Below are 27230 nucleotides of genomic sequence, written 5' to 3' on the forward strand. Positions count from 1 at the left end.
GGGGGTGACAGGAATCTCACCAGGACAGTGGTGGTTTTTTTTTTCTGGAGCCACACAGGGCAATGCCAGGCTCTGTGAGGTGTCCACACCTCAGCTGGCCTCCTGTGCTCCTCAGACACACGGGACTGTTGAGAGACATGAGTCCCTGCCTTGCACACACACAGGCAGTGCACTGAAGTGCCTGCAGTGTCCCTCTGGCTCCTGCAGCCACTGCCAGAGGCTGGGAGGCACCTCAGACCTGCAGTGCCTCACCCTGCTCTGCCCTCCTCTGAGACACCCCAGGGCATGAGAAAGGGGCACAGGGATCTTGGTTCAAGGAAGCACATCCCAGAGCTGCCTTCAGGTGGCTTCCCAGGGGATGTTACTTGGCCTCATGACACTGTCTGCTGTCTGGACTTCATGAGACTTGTAGGAATAGATGATGGCCTTTGTGCTCGTGTTCATGTCTCCATGTGCATATGATGTTGCTGCTGGCACCAGCAGCAAAGGGTTTCTCTTCCCATGTCTCCCCTGCACACACAGGGGGCTCTGCTCTTCTCCTGTAACATCCCATCTCCCATGGAGCATTTCCCAGGTAAGCACATCTGCGCTGGCCTGGACAGCCGCTGTGGAACCCCTTCCCCATGCAACCCACTTTCTACACAGCCTCAAGCTGCTGGCACTGCCCTGCAGAGTATTTAAAATGACCACAAAACCAAAAGAATAACTCTTGTGTCTGTAACGTGTTCCATTATCAGTCATATGCAGAAGATGAAGGGCAATTTCTTGATTTTGAAAAACATCAAGGCATCAGTTTCCTTAAAGCATCCTTCAGCTCCTGATTCCTCATGCTGTAGATGAGGGGGTTAACTGCTGGAGGCACCACCGAGTAGAGAACTGCCACCACCAGGTCCAGGGATGGTGAAGAGATGGAGGGGGGCTTCAAGTGGGCAAACACGACAGTGCTGAGAAACAGGGAGACCACGACCAGGTGAGGGAGGCATGTGGAAAAGGCTTTGTGCCGGCCCTGCACTGAAGGCATCCTCAGAACCACCCTGAAAATCTGCACATAGGACATCACAATGAAAACAAAACATCCAAAGCCTAAATAAACACTAAACACAAGTGCCCCAACTTCCCTGAGGTAGGAATCTGAGCAGGAGAGCTTGAGGATGTGGGGGATTTCACAGAAGAACTGGTCCACAGAATTGCCTTGGCAGAGGGGCAGGGAAAATGTATTGGCTGTGTGCAGGACAGCATAGAGAAAGCCACTGGCCCAGGCAGCTGCTGCCATCTTGGCACAAGCTCTGCTGCCCACGAGGCTCCCGTAGTGCAGGGGCTTGCAGATGGCAACGTATCGGTCATAGGCCATGACGGTGAGAAAAGAGTATTCTGCTCCAAACAAGAAGACAAAAAAGAAGACCTGGGCAGCACATCCTTGATAGGAGATGGCCCTTGTGTCCCACAGGGAATTGGCCATGGCTTTGGGGAGAGTGGTGGAGATGGAGCCCAGGTCGAGTATGGCAAGGTTGAGGAGGAAGAAGTACATGGGGGTGTGGAGGCAGTGGTCGCAGGCTACGGCGGTGAGGATGAGGCCGTTGCCCAGGAAGGCAGCCAGGTAGATGCCCAGGAAGAGTCCAAAGTGCAGGAGCTGCAGTTCCCGCGTGTCTGCAAATCCCAGCAGGAAGAACTCGCTCACAGAGCTGCTGTTGGACATTTCATAAAATTCATCAGGGAGACTGACCAATGAGAAAAAATATAGAATGTTAGGAGAAAATTCTCTGAGCAAGACTCAGTTAAGTCCCTATTACAGCCTTTACATTTCCTTTTTTCCAAGAGGATATTTTTGCACATCCCTGGCTGGAGCCACTGGAGCTTTGCACTGGCTAATTTCCTTCACACAGCAGCTGCCCCTGCCCAGCAGCTCCTGATGGGTCACCTCTGTTCCACAGCAGTGGTACACGGAGGGTCCACCAGGGCCATGGGCTCCCTTTGTGGAGTGAGGGGTGTTTGGTTGTGTGATTCCATGTGTGTCTTCCATGTTCACCACCCTGAGAGATGAAATGAGTACGTGGACCACTTGTGTCTGGCAGGAGAGAACAGGGAGTTTTATTTAAACATTCTGCTTTAACCTCCTTGCACAGCACTCCCTGTCAGAATCAGACACCACCAGCTGCCATGCTGGGCAAGGGAGAGAAGCAGGCATGTGCAGGCAGGGCGGACCCAAGCCAGTGCAGAGGCTGAGCTGTCGGTGAGGTAGAGCATGTCCTTACACCCCTGTGCCACCTGCCCTGCAGAGACAGCAGAGGGTAAAGAGCTCTGGAGGATGCCTTCTGCCACAGAGGAAGGTGGCAGGAGCGGGTGCAGCAAATGTGTCTCCTTACACAGAGTTTAAGGATTCAGACACCCCATCCCATTTGGAAGATGTTGGCAATGTTAATTGGCAATTATCCTCTGCAGGAGCTCTGGCTGCACAAGATGTAGCTCCTGCCCTGGACAATACGGCCTTAAAGGAAGAGGAGAGGGAGATTCTCCATGCCATGACAGAAGTTGTGCTGGGTAGGGGAGGAGACCAGCAGCTGCTGCAAGGAAGGCGCCTGCAGTGCAGGAATGGAAGGGAGGGATCAACTCCCTCTCACTGCCTGCCCATGTCCCTGCTGCCTGCAGCTGTCCCTGCCAACAGCTGCTTCTCTGTCCCCACCTCTCCTCCTGTCCATGCTCACAGACCCCATCCCAGCCGCTGTGTGCCCAGCTCTGCCCTGCAGATAAATCCCGGGGACAGGGACAGGTATAGAGACCTCTCCCTGTCTACCGGTCCTGAAGAACAGCTCAGAAGAACCCTGGTGCGGTCTATAAGAAGAGAGAAGGGAAGGGATATTCTCAGGTTCATAACTAATTTGTTTACTTCTCAGTTCAGTGCAATAGGAAGCTCAGTCACCTGTGCAAATTCCGCCACTCTGTTAACATAGAGCCTGCCCAAAAATCAGAGCAGGAAAATGCAGGCAGAGACTGCAGAAAGTGCCTTCTCTTTGCAGGCAGCCCCTGCCATGCCCTTTCTCTGTCAAAACTTTCTGGGCAATGCCCCAGGAGTGCTGTGGGGCTGTGAGCAGCCTGCCCCAGGCAGCAGGCTCTGGGCAGCAGCAGGACCCTGCCCTGCCCTGCTGTGCCATGCCGTGCCATGTCGGGGGGGCTCCTTCCAGCCGCAGCTTCTCCCCGCAGCCCCTGGGCAGCTCCCCGGGCAGGCTGAGTGCTGAGCCTGGCAGGCGGCAGAGGCCCTGCCCCGCCACACAGACCCTGGGGCACAGCAGGGACCCTGCTCTGCACCACAGCCCTGGGCACCCCTGCAGGTGCCCTGCAGCACCTTCTCCTCCACACTGCACAAGCCATGAGAGACATCCTGGCAGGTCCTGGCCAGGCAGAGACATCCTGGATCCAGGAGCCCTTTCCAGGAACCTCCCCTGCACTGTCCTTCAGCCGGAGACTTACCATGTGCAGAGCTGTGAAGATTTCTCCTGCACTGAGCTCTCCTCTGCCCGCACCCTCCACGCTGCCCGAAATCCCTTTCTGCCTGGGTCTGCTGTGGTCAGAGCCCCCAGCCCTACTGTGCTTTGCAGAGGAGCTGCTCCTGGGCAGAGCTGTCTCTCTGCACCAGGGCCCTCTTGCCAGGAGCTCTCTCTGTCCCACGAGCCCAGCCTAGCTCAGCAGCAGAGGCCCAGCCCAAGGCATTGTAATCACCCCTCTGGTGGCTTTGGTGATGAGCCCAAAAAATCTCAGGCACTGAGAGACAATTGAAGACATCTCTCAAGAAGTCCAAGTGTGATGCAAGTTTCCTGCAGTGTCCCCCCCAGGGCCAGCACTGACACAGCCTCCCTTGGAGCTTGTTAGAGCAGAACACTGGAGGAAGTGAGGACAAGTAGACCAAGGCAGTGTGAACGTGACACTGATGTGTAGGAAAACTGGATGTTTTTCACCAAGCACAAGGGCCAGGCCTTGACCCCCCTGACCCTGGGAAGGGAGATCCTTTCCCTTCACACCTTGCTCAGGGCTCTTCCTGGGGCAGTAGGAGATGGGGATGTGCATTGCCAAATGCAAGAGAATGGTACGACCCCTGCCTGGTTCATGGGTGGTGGCAAGGAGGTAATGAACCCCTGGTGCTTTAACGATAAGCTGTCTCTTCATAGGCCTCAGTGGCAGAGACAACAGCCAGAGCCATGGACACAAAGCCCTCGGTCCTGTTATGACTTTGAGCCTTGCTATAGCCCTTGCTCCTCTCCAAACCAGGATATCCTAGGGATCGAGTGCACCCTCAGTAAGTTTGCAGACGACACCAAGTTAGGACTGAATGTTGATCTACTCAAGGGTAGGAGGACTCTGCAGAGGGACCCAGATAGGCTGCACCCATGGGCTCAGGCCAACTGTATGAAGTTCAGCAAAGCTAAGTGCAAGGTCCTGCACTTGGGGCACAACAGCCCCATGCAATGCTGGGGGAAGGATGTCTGGACAGCTGCCCATGGGAAAAGGAACTTGGGATATTGGTGGATAGTCTGCTGAATATGAGCCAGCAGTGTGCTCAGGTAGCCAAGAAGGCCAACAGCATCCTGGCTTGTACCAGGAATACTGTGGTCAGCAGGAGTAGGGAAGTGATTGTCTCTCTGTACTCAGCCCTGGTGAGGGCACACCTTGAGTACTGCATTCAAGCTCATGGGCCCCCAGCACAAGAAGGACATGGATCTATTAGAACGAGTCCAGAGGAGGGCCATGAGGATGATCAATGGGCTGGAGCATCTGTCCTATGAAGACAGGCTGAGGGAGTTGGGGTTGTTCAGCCTGGAGATGAGCAGGCTCTGGGGAGAGCTTACAGTGGCCTTCTACTACGCTTTCCTGGGCACTCCCCAGGAAAGCTGGGGAGGGACTCTTCATCAAAGAGTGTAGTGATAGGACTAGGGGTAATGGTTTTAAACTGAAAGAAGGTAGATTGAAATTAGACCTTAGGAAGAAGTTCCCTACTCAGAGGGTGATTAGGCACTGGAACAGGCTGCCCAGAGAAGTTGTGGATGCCCCAGCCCTTAATGCATTCAAGGCCAGGTTGCATGGGGCTTTCAGCGACCTGGTCTAGTTGAAGGTGTCTCTGCGCATGTCAGGGGACTTGGAATTATGTGATCTTTAAGGTCCTTTCATACCCAAACTGTTATGTGATTCTGTAAATATGAAGCACAGCACCATACCAGCTACTAGGAAGAAAAAATTACTCTATTGCAGCCAAAACTAGGACAATATCCACCCCTCATTCCATACCATGTTTGTCATGCTCAGGTCTGACACTTTCCAATTAATCACCATCACCTTTTCTGTCTTTTGATAAGCACACAAAAATATCCTAAGTCTATTGGTGTATATAGTAATAATAATAATAATAGTAATAATAATAATAATAATAATAATAATAATAATAACAACAACAACAATAAAATCTTATTCCGTTTCTCTTTCACCTCCCCCTTCTCCTCCAGGCTAATTACAATAGCTCTTCAAAGCTTTGAATATCCTTGGGTTGGTCAAACCGGCATGCTCCTATTTTTACATCTCCTGAATGTGTTTCAGGTTTTGTATAAGTTTAAAACAACTACTTAAACATGCCCTCCAGGGATCTGCCCCAAGGCAGGAGAGTTAGGAGTGGCAGGGAGTGTGGGAGGATATGGGCAGGCACCTAGAGCAGTGGGCACCTCTAGTGCTTTGGAACTTCACCCCAGAGCAAGTGCAGAATCCTGAAAATCTGGTTAAATGCTTGACAAAGGTGTGTCATCACCCTGGCAATTCCAAAGAGACACAAATCACTGCAATGTGCTGGGCCTTGACCTATGCTTAACAAGCCACAATCAACTCCTCCCCAGTCCCTACGACTTTTCCTGCAGGCACACACCAGTCCCTCTGACAGGCCCAGGAGCCACTACCACCCTTGTGAAGGGCCCAGCAGCCACTCCAAACCCTGCAACAGGCCCTGCAGGTGCTCCAGCTCCTGAGATGGGCCTAAATTTAAACCGACCCCTGTGACAGAACCTATAGCCACTCCAAAAGCTGAGATAGGCCCTGCAGCCACTCCAACTCCTCTGAAAGGCCCTGCAACCAGAGCAACTCCTGTGTTGGGCCCTGCAGCCACTCCAGTCCCTATCATGGGCCCCATGGCTGGGCCAGAGAACCAACCTGTGTCAGTATCGGTTGCCTCTACATGCAAGAGAAAACAATGGGTCTGAAAGTCAGTTTTTCTTTAGAAATGAAAGAAACTTCTACCCGGACAAGAAAGGAGGAAGAAGATGAGGCAGGTTTCTCCAAAGCTGGGCCATCATGGAAGCAGGAGGACAAAGAAGAAGAGATCTTATAAACATCAGAAACCAAGTGATCCCTTTCCCAGTGTAAGCTATGAGATATGGGAAATTATTTCAGCCACCATCTTGGTGAGTATGTTGTCAGCTGGCTGCTCCATTGCTGGGAGAACAGTGCCAATAGCCTGGAATTAGAGGACAGGGAAGCCAAGCAGCCGGAATCACCCTCTACTGAAGGAGTAATTGGCAAAGCCATTGGAAAAGGACACAAGGAACTTAATCCTGTCATGCTTGAAGGAAAGGTATCCCTTCAAGAAAGATCTTGTATGTCAACCAGGAAAGTGGACCAACATGCAGAGGGGTGTCCGGTACCTGAGGGAATTAGCCATGCTGAAGGCGATTAGTAGAAACTTAGACAACAAACAGCTATCCAAAGATCTAGATGAAGTCAAATACACATGACCCATATGGCAGAAGTTTGTACAGAGCACACCATCATCATATGCCAACTCATTGGCAGAAATGAGCTAGAAAGACCAAGAGGAACCCACAGTGGATGAATTGGCTAGGCAACTATGGCATCACAAAGAAAGTCTCTCTTCTTCCCTATGGGCCTGCATCTCATTCAGAGAGAAACTTTCTCACGAGATGCAAGAACTACAAGAGAATACATCTTCCTCCACACCTGCACGAACCAATACCTCAACTATCAGGTGTAAGCATCTCTCTGCTCAAGTTGATATAGTGGGGGCATACTATGTGCCACCCTGTGGTTTGAACTGTGTGACCATGGAAAGGCCATGTGAAAATGGGATGCAAAAATCTACCTCGACCCTAGAGGCATGGATACATGAAACGCAAGGAAAAACATTGGCATAAAGGAGTTCTGAGAAAATTGCTGCTCCAGTTTCTAGTCGGCAGTCCTCCAAACAGAGTAATGAATACTATGAGCAGGACTAGAGGGGCCCAGCCTCCATCCAGGGGGAGGAAGGGGACAATCGGGTGTCTTGGACTTTGAGGATTATTGGCCTGGCACATCAAACCCAAGAGTTAACTGTATTGGAGTCTGAAGTGAGTCTCACTGGGAAGGAGTGGCAAAAGCAACCCATTGAGACTGACCTGGAGGATCTGTGCAACCTTGACATAGACTGCTTCAGGAGAGGGTACTTCAGAGATCCACAAGGATATTGGTGGGCTTTTGGCATAGCTGCCTTGGAGACGGAGGACAGGGAACAGTTGTCTACCTGGCCCACTCTTTCACAGGACCCTTCTGCTGTGGAGGTGCTGATGGCCAATGAACAGCAGGTGCCAATCGCTACCGCAACAGTGCACCTGAGGCAATATTGCATTAACAGAGACTCCCTGATTCCCATGCATGAGCTGGTTCATTGACTGGAGAGCCAAGGAATGATCAGCAACACTTGCTCAACCTTTAGTAGTCCCATATGGATAGCGCAAAATTCTGATGGTGAGTGAAAAATAACGGTGGACTTCTGTGGCCTGAATGAAGTCACAACACCGCTGAGCGCTGCTGTGCCGGGCATGCTAGAACTTCATTCAGTACGAACTGGAGTCAAAGGCAGCCAAGTGTTATGCCACAATTAATATTGCTAATGCATTTTTCTACATCCCTTTGGCAGCAATGTGAAGGCCACACTTTGCTTTCACATGGAGGGCCGTCCTGTCCACCTGGAATTGACTGCCACAGGGCTGGATGCACAGCCCTACCATTTGCCGTGGGTTGATCCAGACTGCTCTAGAATAGGGGGAAGCTCCTGAACACCTGCAATACCTTAATGACATCACTACATGGGGTAGCACAGCAGAAGAAGTATTTGAGAAAGGGAAGCAAATGTTCCAGATCCTTCTGAAAGCTTGTATTGTCCTAAACCAAAGTAAGCTCAAGGGACCTGCACAGGAGATCCTAATGTAGGCTGTCCAGATTCAGGGGGACCCCTGCTTGGGGAAAGGTTGGGCATGGGTCAGTGTGTGATGAGCAATTGCATTGTGCATCACTTGCTTTATACATATAATAATAATAAAAATAAAATTTATTATTTATTATTAGTATTGTTACTGTTATTACTATCTCTTCATTTTCTGTCCTTTTAAACTATCATTATTTCAACCCATTGTCTTTTGGGACGTGGGTGTGAGCTAAAATCTATGTGGTGCTGAGGTGCCTAACAGGTTAAAGCACAACATGTTTGACAACCACAGTCCAACAGCACAAATCACATTTTAAAAAATAAGTCTCTGACATCTACAGAGAGAAGCAGTCGGTGATGACTTGAGTCTGCTTGAAACACCACACCCCAGGAGAGACTTAAGGAGCTGTCAGCTCTGAGGCCTTGGGGACACCTCGAGGGAGTCTAATGGCACAGAGCAAGTGATCAGCAGTTGGACTCGATGATCCTTATGGGTCCCTTCCAACTGAGGATATTCTATGATTCTATGATGCCAGTGTCGGGTGCTGTGCTGCTGAGATGGCCGGGCTCCTGGGCCCAAGGGGAACTCCTGGCAAGAGGGCCCTGGTGCAGAGAGACAGCTCTGCCCAGGAGCAGCTCCTCTGCACAGCGCAGCAGGGCTGGGGGCTCTGACCGCAGGTGGCATGGGGAGAGGAGAGAAGGAGAGAGAGCTTGGAGGCAGTGAGGAGTGCAAAAAGAGAGGGCAGTGTGTGGCAGGACAGATCTGCAGACTCTAGACACTGTGAGTCTCTGGCAGCAGGGCAACGCAGGTGCAGTTGCCAAAGGGCTCTTCTACAGCTGGCACATCTGATGGCTGACAGCATCTGTCAGGATAGGTCTCTCTGTTTATGCTGTGCTTTAGAGAATGGCATTTATGAGGGGGCATTTGAAGAGGAAGATCGAGGCTTGATTTATCTGAAGGGTAAGGATTTTTCTGCAGTCTGTGCTTTCAGATTCCTGCAGTGGAGGGGAGGCAGGTTTCATGGTAATGTGTTGTCAGGATTGTACAGGAAACTGAGACTCCTGGAGCATTGCACTGAGAAATCAATATGTCAGTGATGAAATTTGTAAAGTACCTTCCCAAACCTCATCTCACAGACTGCACCAACATCATATTGTGGTCCTCTCAGGTTTGATCCAAGCTGATCTTTAGGAGCTACAAACCCCCTGTCTTTGGGAGGTGTCTGCAGGCCAAAGAAGAGCAAAAAGCATTTGCAGTGAGCATAAGCTGTGTTCTCTGCAGGCAGAGCTGCAGCAGAGGAGGGTCTGCTGAGTGTCCGTCTGTCCCTCCCTGGCCTTGCCTCCCCTGACAGCAGCACACTGGCATTCTTCTTGTCTTCTCCAGCTGGCCATGCTGCTGCTATTCTTGTTTCCAGGCTGGCTGGGGATGGGGGTTTCACATGCAAATGGAGTGAGCCCTCGGTGTGCTTGGGTGGAAGTGGGGTACGGGGACAGGGTGAGGGGTCTGGAGATGGGCACTTTGAGCCCTGATTCAGCAGTGTCCTGGTTCTTTTCAGGTGAACATGTAGTTATCCTGCAGCTCATACACATGCTAGCAGAAGAGACCAGCCTTTTTTGACAGACTGGCTGTCCCCTCTGAAGGGCACTCTGCACTAAAGGGACAGTCCCTTTGTATCTCAGGGTCCACAAGGTTTCACGTGGAGTGCAGAAGGAATGAAAATATACAAAGATGAATTTCTCACAGCCCTGCTCTGCAGTTGGGTGAATTCGGAACAGCAATGCGGATAATCACAACATATCAGGAGTGAATTTAATCAAGGATTCCCACATGTTCCCCTTTCCTTATTGTTCTAGATGAGGACTGACTACTACATTGACCACCGCAAAGTCCCCTTCTTCCAGGGACACCCTCAGTCAGTGTCTTATAACTCATGAAAGGGACCTGACCAATGTCTGCTTGTGAGGCCGAAAATGAGTTAGTTATAATCAGATAAATCTGTACTACCTTTTACGCCTTGAGCAGGACCCCATGCCCAGAACCAGGAAATGCCCAACAGCAGCTCTGTGAGTGAGTTCCTCTTGCTGGCATTTGCAGACGCGCGCGAGCTGCAGCTCCTGCACTTCGGGCTCTTCCTAGGCATCTACCTGGCTGCCCTCCTGGGCAACGGCCTCATCCTCACCGCCATAGCCTGCGACCACCGTCTCCACACCCCCATGTACTTCTTCCTGCTCAACCTTGCCCTCCTCGACCTTGGATCCATCTCCACCACTCTCCCCAAAGCCATGGCCAATTCCCTGTGGGACACAAGGGCCATCTCCTATCAAGGATGTGCTGCACAAGTCTTATTTTCTGTCTTCTTGGTTGGAGCAGAATACTCTTTTCTCACCGTCATGGCCTACGACCGCTACGTTGCCATCTGCAAGCCCCTGCACTACGGGAGCCTCCTGAGCAGCAGAGCTTGTGCCAAGATGGCAGCAGCTGCCTGGGGCAGTGGCTTTCTCACTGCTGTCCTGCACACAGCCAATACATTTTCAGTGCCCCTCTGCCAAGGCAATGCTGTGGACCAATTCTTCTGTGAAATCCCCCAGATCCTCAAGCTCTCCTGCTCAGATGCCTACCTCAGGGAAGTTGGGGCACTCGTGTGTAGCATTTCTTTAGTCCTTGGTTGTTTTGTTTTCATTGTGCTGTCCTATGTGCAGATCTTCAGGGCAGTGCTGACGATGCCCTCTGAGAAAGGCCGGCACAAAGCCTTTTCCACGTGCCTCCCTCACCTGGCCGTCGTCTCCATCTTTGTCAGCACTATCACGTTTGCCTCCCTGAAGCACCCTTCAAACTCACTCCCACCCCTGGACCTGGTGGTGTCATTTCTGTACTCGGTGGTGCCTCCAGCAGTGAACCCCCTCATCTACAGCATGAGGAACCAGGAACTGAAGGATGTTATAAACAAACAATTAACGTGTTTCTTAAAGCATCAGTAAAGTTCTCGTCAATTTATCCATTCTGCTAGCATATCCAAAAAGAGTTCAGGGAATCTTTCATTATTAATATTCTTTACTATTATTTTAGCAAATATGTGATATTTTGAGTTAAATGTTAATCTTAGCAACCTGCCTGTTCATTTTTTTATTTACTATCGGGTCATCTAATCTACCTGTAGAACTAGGCTTCCTCTGTAGGTATAGACAATAAAAAATCCATGAGAACCTCAATGGTATCAGCTGCCATCTCTTCCCATCTCCTCTGGAGCTTGGAGAGCAGCCCCATGCACGACAGGCTCGGGGCCAAGAGCCCAGCTGCAACATGGGCGGGCAGCCCCGGTGGCCCTCGGGGCTGCCCCTCACTGCCTGCTGGTCTCTGCCTCTCTGCTGCCTTCGGGTCAGGGCTGCTGCATCCCTGAAGCCATGGCCATGGCCAGCAGCAGGACAAGACCTTTTCACTGCTGCTCTCTTTTGGCTTCTACATTGTTCTCTTGTGCTTCTTGTATTTGGGTTATCCCTGAGGTCTCGTGTACCTTGCTGACAGTCCTGTTGTCTCTGCAGTGGCATCCCTGTGGCTGCAGGCAGCAGCAGGCACTGTGCAGCCCTGTGTCACAGCTGGCCTCCCTGATACCACGGCAGTAACAAAAGGGGCTGCTCAGGGCAAACCTAGAACCCTGGATGCCTTTTCCAAAGCTGCTGCCAAGTATAGAGCCAAGGGGTTGCTCCCTGCTCTTCTGTTTTCTGGGATTCTTCATGAAGTGTAGGACACAGAATGAAAGTCCCAGGGTGGTGTGTGAGTAGCCAAGGACTGGACCAAGAGCTCTCTTTATGGCCTCACCTGTCTAATCTGACAACTGGTGTTGGACTCCTCTTCATGGGACTACGCACCCTGCAGTGGGGCGGATTGATGATGCCAGCCTGGAGGGGAATCTGGAGCTGCCAGGAGACATCAGGGAAACCCTAGGACAACGTGCTCATTAGGTAGTGATTAAAACCTCATAAAATTAGTGATCATCCAAAGAAGATTAGCAAAGGAAAAGGCGAATCAGAGGACTCTGTGGGCTAAGGAGGGCTCTGCAATGCCAGGGGAGGTGGTGAAGAGCCAGCAACTGAAGGCACATAAGACTGCACTGTAATTGAGGAGACCCTCTTCGAAGCCTCGTGGGCCAGGTCTGGTGCAGCACTTGTCCAGCACCCTGAGCAGCACGGGCAGTGGGGAGTCCCCACAGTGTCCCAGGGCACCACAGCCCCCTGGCTCTGCACAGCAGCACTGCCAGCTCAGGGCCCTGCAGGGAGCACGGGGAGGGAAGCAGCAATGGCCAGCCAGGCCAGCACAGGCACACTGCCCTGGGCAAGGCTCTCTGGGAGCAGGGGTGGCCCTGGGAAAGAGCAGGGCAGCATTTCTGGGCCTGCACAGATGGGTAAAGGAGAAGAGAAAGCTCTTTGTGCAGGCACCTGCTCCGGGCAGGCTGCTCTGTGCCTGGGCCAGGCCTCTTGTGCTGGCCTGGGGAGTGGGGCTGGCCCTGCGGGGCACAGGCACTCTGTTCTGGGGATCTCCCAGGCAAGAGACCAGGGCTCCTGCGGCTTCACAGACCTCCATTTCTTTGCACCATAGCCAGCCTCCTCCTTGCTCACCCCAGACAGCAACATGCATTGGCTGCCTCCTTCCTCCTCCTCTAGAGGGCAGAGGGGACAGAACAGCATAAATAAGTAAAACCCACAAATTGAGAGAAAGACACATAAGGAAGGGAAAGGAAAAGAAAAAAGAAAGAAATCAAAATCAAACGCTAAACATGATGAACATTTTGTAACTCATCAGTTCCCACCAGCAGACCGTTGGGCAGGCAGTCTCTGAGAAACTGCCACCTTGTCTTGGAAAGATGACCCCAATATGTATTGCTGAGCACTATGTTATGTGCCATGGAATGTCCATTTGGTCAGGCTGGGTCAGCTGTCACAGCGGGTTCCCCTCCCAGCCTTTTGCCCACCCACAGCCGTGGGTGACCAACACTGCTCTGGTCATATATCAAAAACACAGCACCACAGGGGCTGATCTGCAGAGAGTAACTCTGTCCCATCCAGAGACAATAGAGGGCCCCACGCTGGACAAGAAGGATCCTTCTGAGATCTGGAAGGAGCCAGGAAGTCTTCATAAGGACCAGGACAATTGAGGAAGCCCAAAGGCCCTTCTGAAGGGTCACTGAGTGCCACCTGAGAGGCAGTGCTCTGCACTGGGGAGGGGAAGGAGAAAGACTTGAGTGGAGGCTGTGAGAAACGAGGAAATTCAGGGCTTTAGCAGATCCTTAAAGTACTGCCTGAGTCCCCAGATGGAAACCAGTGTATGTCTGTGGGTGGAGGAGGAGGAATTGGTGAGTCATGGGACTGGGGAAGAGCTGAAGGACCCTGCGTGAAGCTGGGCTGATGGAGAAGTGTCCACGTTGCATGTGTGCCTCAGCCTGGGACAAGGGGCCTGCCCGTGGTGCGGGATAGTTGGGCTGTGCTCGGCCATGCCCAAGGAGCTGACCTTGCTCTCTTCCTCCCCACCACTCCCCACACGGGGCAGGCCCTCAGGAAACACCCTTGAGCCTGGAGATGCACCAACATGCTGCGGTGAGGGGCCACTACTGCAGGGGAAGACGGGAGGGTTGGAGAGACATGTGGGACCTGCTGGCAAGAGTGGTGTGTGCAGAGCATGCGGGGACATCGTCAGGGGCAGCGTGAGCCTGAGAGAGTGCAGTGAATGGAGCCCGCAGAGTGTGAGCCTGTCCAAGGTGGACTGACCAGAGCTCAAGTGCTCAGTCTGGTGTGAGCAGGCAGAGGAGAGCTCTGCAGCCCCAGGCCACGCAGCAGCCCCACCAAAGGAGTCTGGCAAGTGATTTGTTGCAGCCCTGGGGCAATGGCAGTGACCCCATGAGCTGGGTCTGCCTCCCAGCCTGCCCAGCACAGCCCTGACGAGTGCCACCGTGCCCCAGGCACCACAGCCCCCTCTCTCTGCAGAGCAGCACCGCCAGCTGGGGCTGGGGATGGCGATGGGGATGGCGATGGGGATGGGGATGGGAGGGTGCTTCCCCTGTGTGTCTTCTAGGCCAGCTTCAGGCACATGGCTTCTGGACCTGAGCATGACCTTTGCTGTGCACAAGGAGTTTAGAGGCTACCAACAGGCACGGGGTTGGAACATTGCATGCAAGGTCCCTCCTGCCCTAGCACCTCACAAGACTGGTGCATAACTGGCTCCTGTGTGTCAGAGAGGCTGGGAGCCTAGCAGCAGTGCCATGGGCTGGAAGGATCACAACCAGCTCGCTTCTAGCTGGGCAGGTCCTGGGCCAAAAAGGGGGTATTTTGTAGGTGTGGTACTATAAGCTTAGTGATGCCTCAGAAATGCCTAATCCAGTCCTAAGTCAATGTCTATAAAGTGGATTGTGAGTTGAGCTCTTTCTGTAGTGGCTGACAGGTCATCCCTTGACTCCTGGCTGGGAACGGTGCATTTAGGCTCGCATCTGCCAGTGTCCGTGATAGGTCAGCGTATGAGCCTGCTTTGCACATAGTTTGTGAGATCCACTCTTCCTAAGTACGAGGTAGGCCCCATAGGGGAAGAGGTCTTGGACACAGGTTGTCATGTCAGAGGTATCAGCTTTTGCCTAAAGTCATCCTTCAGGACTGCTTTCTGTTTTCTACACAGAGACAGCTACTGCCTGCAAGATGCCTGGGGGAAACTGAAGCATGCATGAGGACCTGGGAAAAGTTACTCTGGACCCATAGGAGCCATTGTGGAACCAAGACTTGTAGGCAGGACACACACGTTTGTGGTGGTGCAGAGCTGTTGGGCACATTATGCAGGGTGCTCCATGCTGGCTTAGGAGCTGCTTCTTTCTCAGGAACGCAGTGGCCAACAGCAGTGAGACACATACTCTGAGATCATGAGTGTCATGAGAATCCTGCTTCCAAAAAGATGACTGATATTGGAAGGTCAGGTGAAGGCTGGACAGGAGAGATGTGAGATTTGAGGTAGGGAAGAGGAGCTTGGCCAACAGAAATTAACGATTCCGAAAAGGTAAGAGGGTTCAGGTAATGCAGATCCTGCTATAAAACAGTCTTAAAACAGTCATGTGAAGCCTTTCCCCTATTTTAACATGTAATCTTTATCCCTAAACCTAAATGCTACTCCAAACCCTGACAGGAATCCACTACTGTAAAGCCTGACCTCAAAGTATCCCTTGAAGCAAAACTCAGCCCAAACCCCTCTCCCTTACCTTTACTCTCTTGCTCACCCTGATCCCTGCCCTTAACACTACCATTAAAATGCTCTATTTAACCCTAGACTTCATGGCAGAAAAACCCTAAACAAAACCCTAAAGCAAAGAGCTTTCACATAACCACAAAACCACAGACCTTACACCCCAAGCAGAACACCAAACCCTCCCATTACACACATGCTTAATCTCTAACCCAGAAAGGTGAGCCCTAATCCCATACATGAATAATGAACATCCTAAACCCCTGTTCGTGTGCATTAACCTCCTCACCTTCAGCCCCTCTCCTAACCCTCACCTTTATGCCCTTGACCCCTTGGGGCAGGGCAGGAACCGTGAGGTTGCTGTGCAGTCACATGGCATTCAAAGATGAATGTGGGGGGCCATGGATCTGATCAGCTTGTGGGCCACAAGGAGGAGATGGGTGGGAATGATCTGATGAGCTCAGCTCTGCCTCAAGATATCCTACACCAGCAGGAGGAATGTGACTGTGGCAGTGACTGTGAGGTCACTTCTGTCTCTGCAGTTGATAGGGCAGCAGCAGGAACATGCCACAGAAAGGGACTGTGAGGTCACTTCTCTCTGGACTAGCTGACGGGTCACCCTGGACTTAGACCTGGGATCTGTACTTTTTGGCCAGTGTGCCAGTAGCCCTGGTAGGTAAGCAGAAGGCACCTGGTTGGCATGCTGACTGTGGGATCCCCTCTGCGTAGATACCCAGGAACCCATACAGAAAGAAGGCCTGGATATGGATTGTCCTGTCCCTTCTGCTTGAGTACATGACCGGACAGCAGGAGGCACAAGGCTTGGGTGTGTCTACCTAAGAACCTGCAAGGCCAGCAGCAGGCCCATGGCTTGGAAGATGCTGGTTAGGTAACTTGTCTAGTCAGCTGACAGGCTGCAAGAAGGCTGATGGGTTGAAATGGCCTACTTTAGGAGTGGTTTCCACCCTGATGAGGCTTTCTTTGGTAGTAGGAAAGAGCAGGAAAGAAAGAACTGCCACAAAGTGCACCTTGGAAGGTTGGCACTGTCTACGAGGATGAAGAAATGTCCCTCAAGGTGTCATGCTGTGTTGCAAGAGGTCACCCACAGAGTATCTGTGATCAGACCATGGCTTTGTATTTTAAGGAACAGCTGGTGAGGGTTCATGAGACATTGGTGAAATGATGGAAATGCTGGGATGAGAGCAAGGTGGTGAACAGAGATGGGTGTCTGCAGACTTCAAGGAAATAGGGCAAAGTGTGGGACAGCATAGGAGAGCCTGCAGAGGAGAAGGCAGAGGGTGCTGGCAAGAATGGAAGGCCCCAACAGCCCTGAGGTTTTTGTCCCTTTGTCTAGAGCTTATGAGGAGATGAGATGTAGTTATTGCAATGGGGCCTCTTTGTTTCCTTGCAACCCTGTGCAGAGGCTGGGACGTGTCATACCAGTGTTCTTCTCTGGCATCACACTGCCCACCACATCCCACAGACCCTCAGGAAAAGGCCTGTGCCAGACATGGGGGTGCAGGATCTCCCCTCCAGTAGCTGGTGATAGACTTTGGACCTCCTGCTTCATCAAAACAAACCAAGACCTTACTCAGCACACTGCCTTTGCCTGTCTGTAATCATGGCCTCCAATTAGCTGCTCTAACAAGTCCCTGGGGAGGCTGTCTTAGTAATAGCCATCAGTGGGGCCCATTAATACTCCAAGTCACTTCAGCTTTTCCTTCTGACTTTACCGGCTTACACAGTTGCATCACTCTCCTCTCAGTACCTGAGCTTCATAGACTCAGCACCAAAATACACCATGGAACTCATTAAAATGAAGAAACTCCTTACATCTCTTGCTTAGTTTTGTTCAAGACTTCAAGACTTGTAAAGCTAATTGGAGAGCTTTCATGGTATAGTTAAGGAGGAAGATTGCAAAAAACACCTAATAAAAATCCTTTCTCATCTTAAAGGATGCATTTAGTTGAATTTCGGTTTGAAGTACTATTCTTTAATTGATATTGATCCAAGGGACCTGCATAGGGAGGAAAAGCAGACTCTTGACGTCTGACACTGCATGGAGAACCTTGCTCCTCACCATCCTAGCAGTGCCATTTGTCCCATTGCCCACTTGACACTTCCTTCTCCTTTCCTTACACCAGACTTCACTCAAGTCTGCAGCTGGATGTTACAGCTCCTTTGCACCAGCTCCCCCCTGATTTCCTTAGAGACCTGGCTGCACACAAGTGCAGAAGGGTTTTTCCTGTTTCCAAACAAACAACAGGAAAACATGCTGCAATTTAAAAAAAAAAAAAAAAGCAATCTCCTCAATCTTCTCATCTTGTATGCCTCCTGTGAGGTTTACCTTCCCAAAAGGATGACCATACAAGAAGTATTTTATACTGATAGATAGGAAATTAAAAATAATAGTGTAAGTATTGATCCATGTCTTATGAATTCATTGAGAAATTATGAGGTTCTTGCTAAGGAAACAATTAGGCAGACTACTGACAGATGGGCAAGATGGGCTGCTTCTAACTCGAAGCTCAAAGCAGCAACTGGGTTGGGTGAGAGACATCTAAATGATCAAAGAGTAAGGGGAGGGCAAACCAGGAGAACCATGGGAAGTGCATAGGTCCAGACAGGAAGCTGGAAAAGGGAGATTCAGCATGTTCTGTTTAATCAAAACTCGTGGATGTACCTGGAAGATGAAGAAGCACATCACGATAGACAAAGTGATGACACTGCAAGTACAGGTGAACACCAGTATTTCTTCTCCTGCACAGAATTTACATCCTGAAAATCCACATTTCTTCATGGTAGAAACTACACTGTGTGACATTTTATGGAAAAGATTGGATATTTTGAAGTGATGAGTAGTTGCTCTATTAGTTAAGTACTCGTGAAATTACTGGGTATTGAGGGAGAGCTTTGCTGTCTGACCATAAGCAATCAGGAAAAACCACCAGAGACCACACTGTATTTGAGGTACTTCCCTGGATTTGCAGTTGTCAGAAAGGACCTGCAGGAGACCAGAGCCCCTTGGGGGATTCAGGTGGAGGTAGATGGAGTTCCCAGGGCACTTCCACTGCCAGCAGTGCTCTTTATCCCTGCAACTACAGTCCAGCCCAGCACACAAACCCCTTCAAGGACACACCCCTTCTTCAGTGAATTCCTGAGACTGACCCAAAGTTGAAAAGGCCATTGGGAACCCAAGATACTCTCCTTTGTTCCTACTAGACAGCTGAACATCCATTTACCATCCTGGGTCATCTGTGGCAAATTCAGGCTGCAAGACTCAAGAACAGGACAGGTCAAATGGTTGAGACAGAACCCATCAGCTTGTCCCCACTTTGGGAAATCGTCCCCTTCCAGCTAGGGATATGAATGTGAAAAAGAGGTGGGGCTCATGGCCACCTGGCTGGGGAAGAGCCCCGAGCTGGGGGACAAAGCTTTTCCTGCTCTGCAGGCCCAGCACCTCTTGCTTCACACCACACCCCGTGGCTTTGCCCTCTCCTTGCGCACCACAGGGCAGAGCCTGGCCCTGGACTCTCCATGACCGCCTTGCAGGTCCTGGCAGGCTGCGGTGAGGAGACGAATGCCCTGGGTCCCCTTCCTGCTCTGCCCAGGCCAGCAAGGGCCCAGAGCAGCCTCCTCTCCCCTGCCCCTGCAGATCTCGGCTCCCTTTGCACAGCCCTGGCTCTGTAGCACCAAGCCCTGCTGGGAGCCCTCCCCTGCATGCTCCCACCGCTCCCTGATGCTGCTGTTGCCCTCTGCCGGGCACTGCCCAGCCCAGCCCAGCCCTTGCTCACCGCTCCCCACCTCCCTGCCCTCTCCCAAGCCCAGCCTAGCTACACAAGAGATGGGAGGAGATGGGATATGAGACCAGTAAATTTCTGCTCTACTCTTTATTTTCTTTATCTGCATGAGAAGCCCCATTCTATAAGTACATTAGATGACTAGGTCAAAACTAAAAAAAAAACATTAAATATTGGATGGTAAGAATAACAATAAATCTAATTCACAAGCTTTAGGCAACACTAAGAAAGAAAGAAAATTAAAGAAAATTGTCCTAACAGTTTATTTCAAAAAAAACCTCAGTGTCCTGATAGGATCATAGGCACATGACTAATGTTGAAGATGTATGTGTGCACATACTTGCTTGAAACATGTATCCAAAGAGTTTCCTCACTGCGTCCTTGAGCTCCTGGTTCCTCATGCTGTAAATGAGGTGGTTCACTGCCGGAGGCAACACCGAGTACAGAACTGCCACCACCATGTCCAGGGAGGGGGAAGAGATGGAGGGGGGCTTCAGGTAGGCAAACATGCCAGTGCTGAGAAACAGGGAGACCACGACCAGGTGAGGGAGGCAAGTGGAAAAGCCTTTGTACCAGCCCTGCTCAGAGGGCATCCTCAGCATGGCCCTGAAGATCTGCACATAGGACAGCACAATGAAAACAAAACAACCAAGGACTAAAGAAATTCTACACACAAGTGCCCCAACTTCCCTGAGGTACGCATCTGAGCAGGAGAGCTTGAGGATCTGGGGGATTTCACAGAAGAACTGGTCCACAGCATTGCCTTGGCAGAGGGGCAGGGAAAATGTATTGGCCGTGTGCAGGACAGCATAGAGAAAGCCACTGCCCCAGGCAGCTGCTGCCATCTTGGCACAAGCTCTGCTGCCCACGAGGCTCCCATAGTGCAGGGGCTTGCAGATGGCAACATAGCAGTCGTAGGCCATGACTGTGAGAAAAGAGTATTCTGCTCCAACCAAGAAGACAAAAAAAGAAGACCTGTGCAGCACATCCTTGATAGGAGATGGTCCTTGTGTCCCACAGGGAATTGGCCATGGCTTTGGGGAGAGTGGTGGAGATGGAGCCCAGGTCTAGGAGGGCAAGGTTGAGGAGGAAGAAGTACATGGGGGTGTGGAGACGGTGGTCGCAGGCTACGGCGGTGAGGATGAGGCCGTTGCCCAGGAGGGCAGCCAGGTAGATGCCTAGGAAGAGTCCATCCCCTGTCGTCAGCTCTGGTGAGGCCACACCTGGAATACTGTGTTCAGTTTGAGGCCCCTCACTGCAAGGACATTGAGGTGCTGCAGTGTGTACAAAGAAGGGCAACGGAGCTGGTGAAGGCTCAGCAGAAGTGCTGAGACACAAAGCTGGCCAAGCAAACCCAGACACAAGGACAAGACACAAACCAGGAGGATTCCTCTTAACAGAAGAGTAGAGCAAGCAGCTGGAAATAGAAGATCTCTTTATAAGACAACATTCCAAGGTACAGAACCAGAAAAGCATGTGTGTGGAACTTTATCAAGAAAAGGAAAACTTGCTAAACATGGACAAGAAAAAAAGAAAGAAATAAAAACACCAACACTTTTGATTAAAACTTCAAGAATTATTTGGTATTCAATACCTGTGAGGTTTATGGAAGATGCCAGAAATATTTTTCTTGGAGGTGAATCTGACCCATTTTGTGTCACTGACAAAGCTGTGAGTCCAAAGAAATAAATGCTGAGTGGTGTCCCAGTGGGCAGGGGGCAGCGGTGGCTGTGTCACCCAGTTGTAACAGTGGGCAGGGGGTCAGTGGTAGCTGTGTCACCCAGGTGTCACAGTGGGGCCGTGACACGGCAGCCCAGCTCGGAGAGAGGGCCAGGGGTGCGGGCAGGCCCCAGTCGGGACGGAAGCCCCTGGCAGCAGGCAGCAGAGGGCAGAGCAGGGCAGGACAGGGAGGAGAGTGCGCGATGGAGCAGGGGCTGAAGCACAGTGTGAGCCTGAATGGCCCTGGAAACTTGAAGGATGTGCTGGTGTGTGCAGAGGAGATGCTTGTGTGCTCCCCTGAGATGCCTGGGTGCCTCAGGAGATGCTTTCTTGCTCCATGGAGGTTCTTGGCTATCCCAACAACATTCAGGGTGCTCCCCAGGCTTCTTAGCTGCTCTATCCAGATGCTCCCTGGGTGTGCAGGGAGATGCTTGGTTTCTCCAAGAAGACACCTGGGTGATGCAGGGAGTTTCCTGGATGTCCCAGGAGGATGGACTGATGATCCTGAAAGTTTCTTGGTGGCTGCAGAGAAAGGCTTGAGTGCTATCTGGGGATGCTTGTGTACCCTAGGAGATGTGCTTGTGTGCCCAAGGGAGAGGCTTGTTTGATCCAGGGCAAAGCTTTATTTCTCCAGGGAGGATTTTGGGTGCTCCATGGAGACCGTTGTGTGACTTTGTGAGTAGTTTGCTGTTTGCTTCCAAGGAAGATGCTGGAGGGCGGTGGGGAGATGCTTGGTTCCTGCACGGTGGTGTCTGTATCCCTTTGGGGATGCCTCCATGCCCACGGGGACATACTTGAATGACTGTGGCAGGTGCTTGTGCACCCCACGGAAGCAGTTGGGTGCCTAGGAAGGTGCTTCCCATCTCCAGTGAGATGTTTGTGTGCCCCAGGTGGTGTTTTGGAGCCCTGGGGAGATGGTTGAATTCTCCACTCAGATGTAGGATTGCAGAGGGGAGACCCTTGGGTACTCCAGTGAGGTGCTTGGGTGTTCCAGGGAGGTGTTTGGGTGCCCTGAGGAAATGCTTGGGTGCAAATAGCTAGGTGCTTGACTTCTCCAGGGAAATGCCCTAGGAGGTTTTAATATGCCTAAGGAAGATGCTTGGGTACTGCACAGAGATGCTTCCGTGCTCCAAGAGACACCAGGGTGGCTTGTTGGGACACTTGGGTGCTCCAGGGTGTTCTTGAGTGCCCCAGGAAGATGCTTGGGTGTCCTGGGGACATGCCTGACTGTCCCAGCAAATGGAACCAGCGAGATGCCTGGGTATCCTGGGAAGATGCTTGCTTGCCCCACAGAGAGACTTGGGTGAGCTCGGACATGCTATGGGACTTGGGGTGCTGTTGGGTGGTTCCCAGGAGGCGCTGGTTTCCTTGGGGAGAATTTTGGATATTCTTCTGAGATGCTTGGATGACCTTGGGAAATGTTTGAGTGTTTCAGTGCCCTGGGGAGATGCTCGGAGAACTTCCTTGGTAGCTCTGGGGATATATTAGAGTATTTCAGGAGGTTCTTGGGTGCCCTGAGGAGATGCTTTGGTGCTCCAGTGAGATGCCTGAGTGCTGTGAGGAGATCCATGGATCCTGCAGGAAGACATCGAGGTTTTCTCAGCATCAGGGCCACCTTTCCTGGGCCTTGGTCTCCCCATCATCACTGCCTGCACTTTTCTGCTCTAACAAGTCCATGGGGAGGCTTTGTCAGTAATGTCCCTCAGTGGCACCGTTAACACTGGGAGAGGCTTTGCAGTTTGCATCAGACTTGGACTACTTGAGAAGCTGCTTCAGCCACCCACGAGCAGCTCCTGTGCCAGGCACAGCAGGGCTGGGGACACTGCGTGCAGCTGGCAAGGGGAGAGGAGAGGAGGGGGAGAGAGGTTCAGGGCAGCCTGGCATAGAAAGGCAGGGGAGAGCTGGCAGAGGGAGAAATCCTCACAGCCACCTCCACACGGTAAGTGTCTGGGTGCAGGGCAATGCCGCTGCGCACCCTGCCAGGCTCTCCTGGAGCTGGCACAGCCCTCAGGCGATGGCAGCTGTCAGGAGGACGCTCGGTGTTGGAGCTGAAGGACACAGGGCTTGTGTGCTGCAGGGCCAGCGTGCAGGGCCCGAGGGCTCTGTTCTCTTGGGGCCAGCTGCAGGCTGTGCAGCCGGGGGTGCAGGCAGGGGTGCCCAGGGCTGTGGTGCAGAGCAGGGTCCCTGCTGTGCCCCAGGGGTTGTGTGGCGGGGCAGGGCCTCTGCCGCCTGCCAGGCTCAGCACTCAGCCTGCCCGGGGAGCTGCCCAGGGGCTGCGGGGAGAAGCTGCGGCTGGAAGGAGCCCCCCCGGACAGCACAGCACGGCAGGGCAGGGTCCTGCTGCTGCCCAGAGCCTGCTGCCTGGGGCAGGCTGCTCACAGCCCCACACCTCCCCAGGGCACTGCACAGCAGAACTGCTCAGCAACAGGTACCTGAAGGCAGTGCACTTTTTAGAATCTGCTTCATTTTCCTGCCCATGTGCTGAGGCAGAAGGGTGGTAATGGAGTAGGAACATCTGTACTAGAGACTAAGGCTCCTTGAGCATTGCTGCTGCTCTGAGGCACCTCACACACCTCAGCATACAGACGGTACCGACATCACCTTTGTTGTTTCTTAGGGAAGTATTTGACCTTCTCCTCATGTCCTGCAGCAGGGACATGTCCCTGGCCTGTGGACTTCTCAGATCACTCCGGGTTCCCTTTTACCCGTTGCTGCAGACCAGGACTGACTGCTGCACAGCCCACAGCACAGCCCCCTGCTTCTTGTGGCACCCTCAGAGCACCAACCAGAGAAAAGACAAGCAGCTGCAGAAAGCTCTTCCTGTGAAAGGAATGCGAAAGAATGTGTTGTGTGTGGCTGCTCTTTGAGATATGCAAAGTATTTTGGTAAGAGAAGTCTTTGAATTTTACAATGTCATTTCTTCTTTTGGACATACTACCTTGTCCAGGGGCAAGAAATGAGTAACAGCAGCTCCATCACCGAGTTCCTCCTCCTGGCATTCGCAGACACGCGGGAGCTGCAGCTCCTGCACTTCGCGCTCTTCCTGGGCATCTACCTGGCTGCCTTCCTGGGCAACGGGGTCATCATCACTGCCATAGCTTGCGACCACCGCCTCCACACCCCCATGTACTTCTTCCTCCTCAACCTTGCCATACTCGACCTGGGCTCCGTCTCCACCACTCTCCCCAAAGCCATGGCCAATTTCCTCTGGGACACCAGGGCCATTTCCTATGTGGGATGTGTTGCACAGATCTTTCTGATAATCTTTTTCAATTTAGCAGAACTTTCTCTTCTCACTGTCATGTCTTATGACCGCTACGTTGCCATCTGCCAGCCCCTGCACTATGAGACCCTCCTGGGCACCAGAGCCTGTGCCACCATGGCAGCAGCTGCCTGGGGCAGTGGCTTTCTCCACGCTGTGCTGCACACTGCCAATACATTTTCACTGCCTCTCTGCTGTGGCAATTCCCTCAACCAGTTCTTCTGTGAAATCCCCCAGACCCTCAAGCTCTCCTGCTCAGACTCCTACCTAAGGGACGTTCAAGTTCTTGCGGTTACTGGTTCTCTGTTTGGGGGGTGCTTTGTCTTCGTTTTACTGTCCTATGTACAGATCTTCAGGGCTGGTGCTGAGGATTCCCTCGCAGCAGGGACGGCACAAAGCCTTTTCCACGTGCCTCCCTCACCTGGCTGTGGTCTCCCTCTTTATGAGCACAGTCATTTTTGCCCACCTGAAGCCCCCCTCCATTTCCTCCCCTTCCCTGGATCTTGTTCTGGCACTTCTGTACTTGGTGGTGCCTCCAGTAGTGAACCCCTTCATCTACAGCATGAGGAACCAGGAGATCAAGGTTGCCATGTGGAAAGTGATGTCTGGGTGTTTTTCTTGAGCAATAGATTGCCCGCCTTCTTCTGTAAATCACTCGTAATGTTACTCATGATAGGCGAAGCCCCTGGGTCTTATGTTCTTGTGTTGTTGTTTTTTTTTTTACAATTTTATTTTCTCAAATGTTATCCACAAACAAATATAATTCTTCGTTTTGCTTATGTATTTAAACCAATTCAAGTGCCTTTTTTTCTTATGCCCTTCCTCTGGGTCCTTTCCAGTGCCTGCAGGTACAGTGCCTGTGTGCAGAGTTGGAGGGGAAAAGAGTCGTGGCCCAGCAGTCCAGCCCGGGAGTACCAGCGCTGGGTCCATGCAGAGCTGCTCTCCTGCCACTGCCACCCTCTCCTGCTGAGCCCTGCTGGCGGTGTAAGGCCTGGCTGCTCCTGCAGCTTGGTGCCAGTGCTGCTGTGTGGCCGTGCTGGGACCGCGGGCAGGGACAGGCAGTGGGCACTTGAGTGACACAGCTGGCTTCCAGAACAGCATTTCCCTCCTAAAAGGGCCGTGCCTGAAGGCTCACGTCATCTTTTGGAGTTGCCATCACATCAGAACTTGCTCAAAGAGAGTCCCAAAGGCTCCCTGAGGCATAGAATCATAGAATCATAGAATCATAGAGTATCCCGAGTTGGAAGGGACCCATAAGGATCACCAAGTCCAACTCCTGGCACTGCACAGCTCTACCCAAAATTTTAGACCATGTGACTAAGTGTACAGTCCAAACGCTTCTTAAATTCAGACAGGCTTGGCGCAGTGACTACTTCCCTGGGGAGCCTGTTCCAGTGTGCGACCACCCTCTCGGTGAAGAACCTCTTCCTGATGTCCAGCCTAAACTTCCCCTGCCTCAGCTTAACACCGTTCCCGTGGGTCCTGTCTCTGATGATTACGGAGAATAGGTCCCCTGCCCCTCCACACCGCCTTGCGAGGAAGTTGTAGACTGCCATGAGGTCCCCCCTCAGCCTCCTCTTCTCCAGGCTGAACAGGCCCAGTGCCCTCAGGCGCTCCTCATATGTCTTCCCCTCTAGGCCCTTCACCATCTTCGTCGCCCTCCTCTGGACACTCTCCAACAGTTTAATGTCCTTTTGGACTGCGGTGCCCAGAACTGCACACAGTACTCGAGGTGAGGCCGCACCAGCGCAGAGCAGAGCGGGACAATCACTTCCCCCGACCGACTCGCAATGCCATGCTTGATGCATCCCAGGTACGGTTGGCCCTCCTGGCTGCCAGGGCACACTGCTGGCTCATATGCATGCTCCAGGAGAAACCAGGGTGGCTTGGTGGGACAGTTGGATGCTCCAGGAAGGTTCCTCAATGCCCCAGTCAGGTGTTTGGGTGTCCTGGGGACATGCATAGCTGTCCCAGCAAATGGAACCAGCGAGATGCCTGGGTGCCCTGGGAAGATGCTTGCTTGCCCCACAGAAAGACTTGGGTGAGCTAGGACGTGCTATGGGACTTGGGGTGCTCTGGGTGGCTCTCAGCAGGGGCTTGTTTCCTTGGGGAGAATTTTGGATATTCTTATGAGATGCTTGGATGACCTTGGGAAATGTTTGAATGTTTCAGTGCCCTGGGGAGTTGCTCAGATGCTCAAAGAACTTCCTTGGGAGCTCTGGGGATACGTTAGCGTATTTTGGGAGGTGCTTGGGTGCTCCACGGAGATGCTTTGGTGCTGTGGAGGGTGCTCCAGGAAGATGCTTGTGCTCCCAGCGAAGATTTTGGCTTTCAATAGGGAGGTGCTTGTCTTCTCCAGGGAGGTGCCTGAATGCTCCTTGAGAAAGATCATGTGCTTTGGGGAGGTGCTTGGGTCCTGCGAGGAAGACAGGTTGGTGGTGTGGGGAGACTGTTGGGTGCTCCAGGGAGATGCCTGTGTGCTGCATGGAGCAACCTGGGTACCCTCGGGACGTGCTTGTGTGCCTAAGGGAGATGTTGGTGTGAACCAGGGCAATGCTTTGCTTCTCCAGGGAGGAGCTTGTTGCACCTCCCTGGGACACCCTCACATGTCTCCTGGGAACCTCAACATCTCTTGGACAATTCAGGGATGTACCCAAGACATCCAAGGCTCCCTAGAGTTCCCAAGCATCTCCCTGCAGTTCCAAGGCATTTCCACGGGAACACAGTTTGATCCCGGAGGTACCAGTCTTCTCCCCAGGGAACACAAGCATCTTCCAGAAGGACCCATGCACCTCCCCACAGCACTCAAGCATCTCACTGGGGCGCTGAAAACTTTCCACTGTGAACCCCTCACCTCCTGACTCACTAAGACATCAACCAGAAGCAAACAAACATTACTTTGAAGGGTAATGAAACCATCCATCTCTGGGGGACAGCCAAACATCTCTCTGGGGAACCCAGGAACCTCTCTTGAAGACCAAGGATCTCCCTGGGGTACCCAAGCATTTT

General features: G+C 52.2%; 1 protein-coding gene and 2 pseudogenes across 3 annotated transcripts; 1 reads left to right on the top strand and 2 right to left on the bottom strand.

Annotated features, from left to right (window-relative positions):
* Positions 1-781: 781 nt before the first annotated feature.
* LOC310890463 (olfactory receptor 14C36-like) lies at positions 782-1856 on the bottom strand (the record flags this gene model as incomplete). The annotated part of the gene is made up of 1 exon (XM_083852819.1): positions 782-1856. Exon 1 carries the CDS (start codon positions 1694-1696, stop codon positions 782-784), a length of 915 nt encoding a protein of 304 aa, XP_083708945.1. The 5' UTR covers positions 1697-1856.
* Positions 1857-9660: 7804 nt separating this feature from the next.
* Positions 9661-25838, top strand: LOC310890464 (olfactory receptor 14C36-like; annotated as a pseudogene). Its single transcript has 2 exons — positions 9661-11164; positions 23889-25838. The product of its transcript is annotated as an olfactory receptor 14C36-like (transcript).
* On the bottom strand, positions 18429-22112 carry LOC310890447 (olfactory receptor 14C36-like; annotated as a pseudogene). Its single transcript has one exon. The product of its transcript is annotated as an olfactory receptor 14C36-like (transcript).
* Positions 25839-27230: the final 1392 nt, after the last annotated feature.

Source organism: Anser anser (assembly GCF_964211835.1).
Source record: "Anser anser genome assembly, contig: HAP1_SCAFFOLD_51, whole genome shotgun sequence".
Lineage (NCBI taxonomy): Eukaryota > Metazoa > Chordata > Aves > Anseriformes > Anatidae > Anser > Anser anser.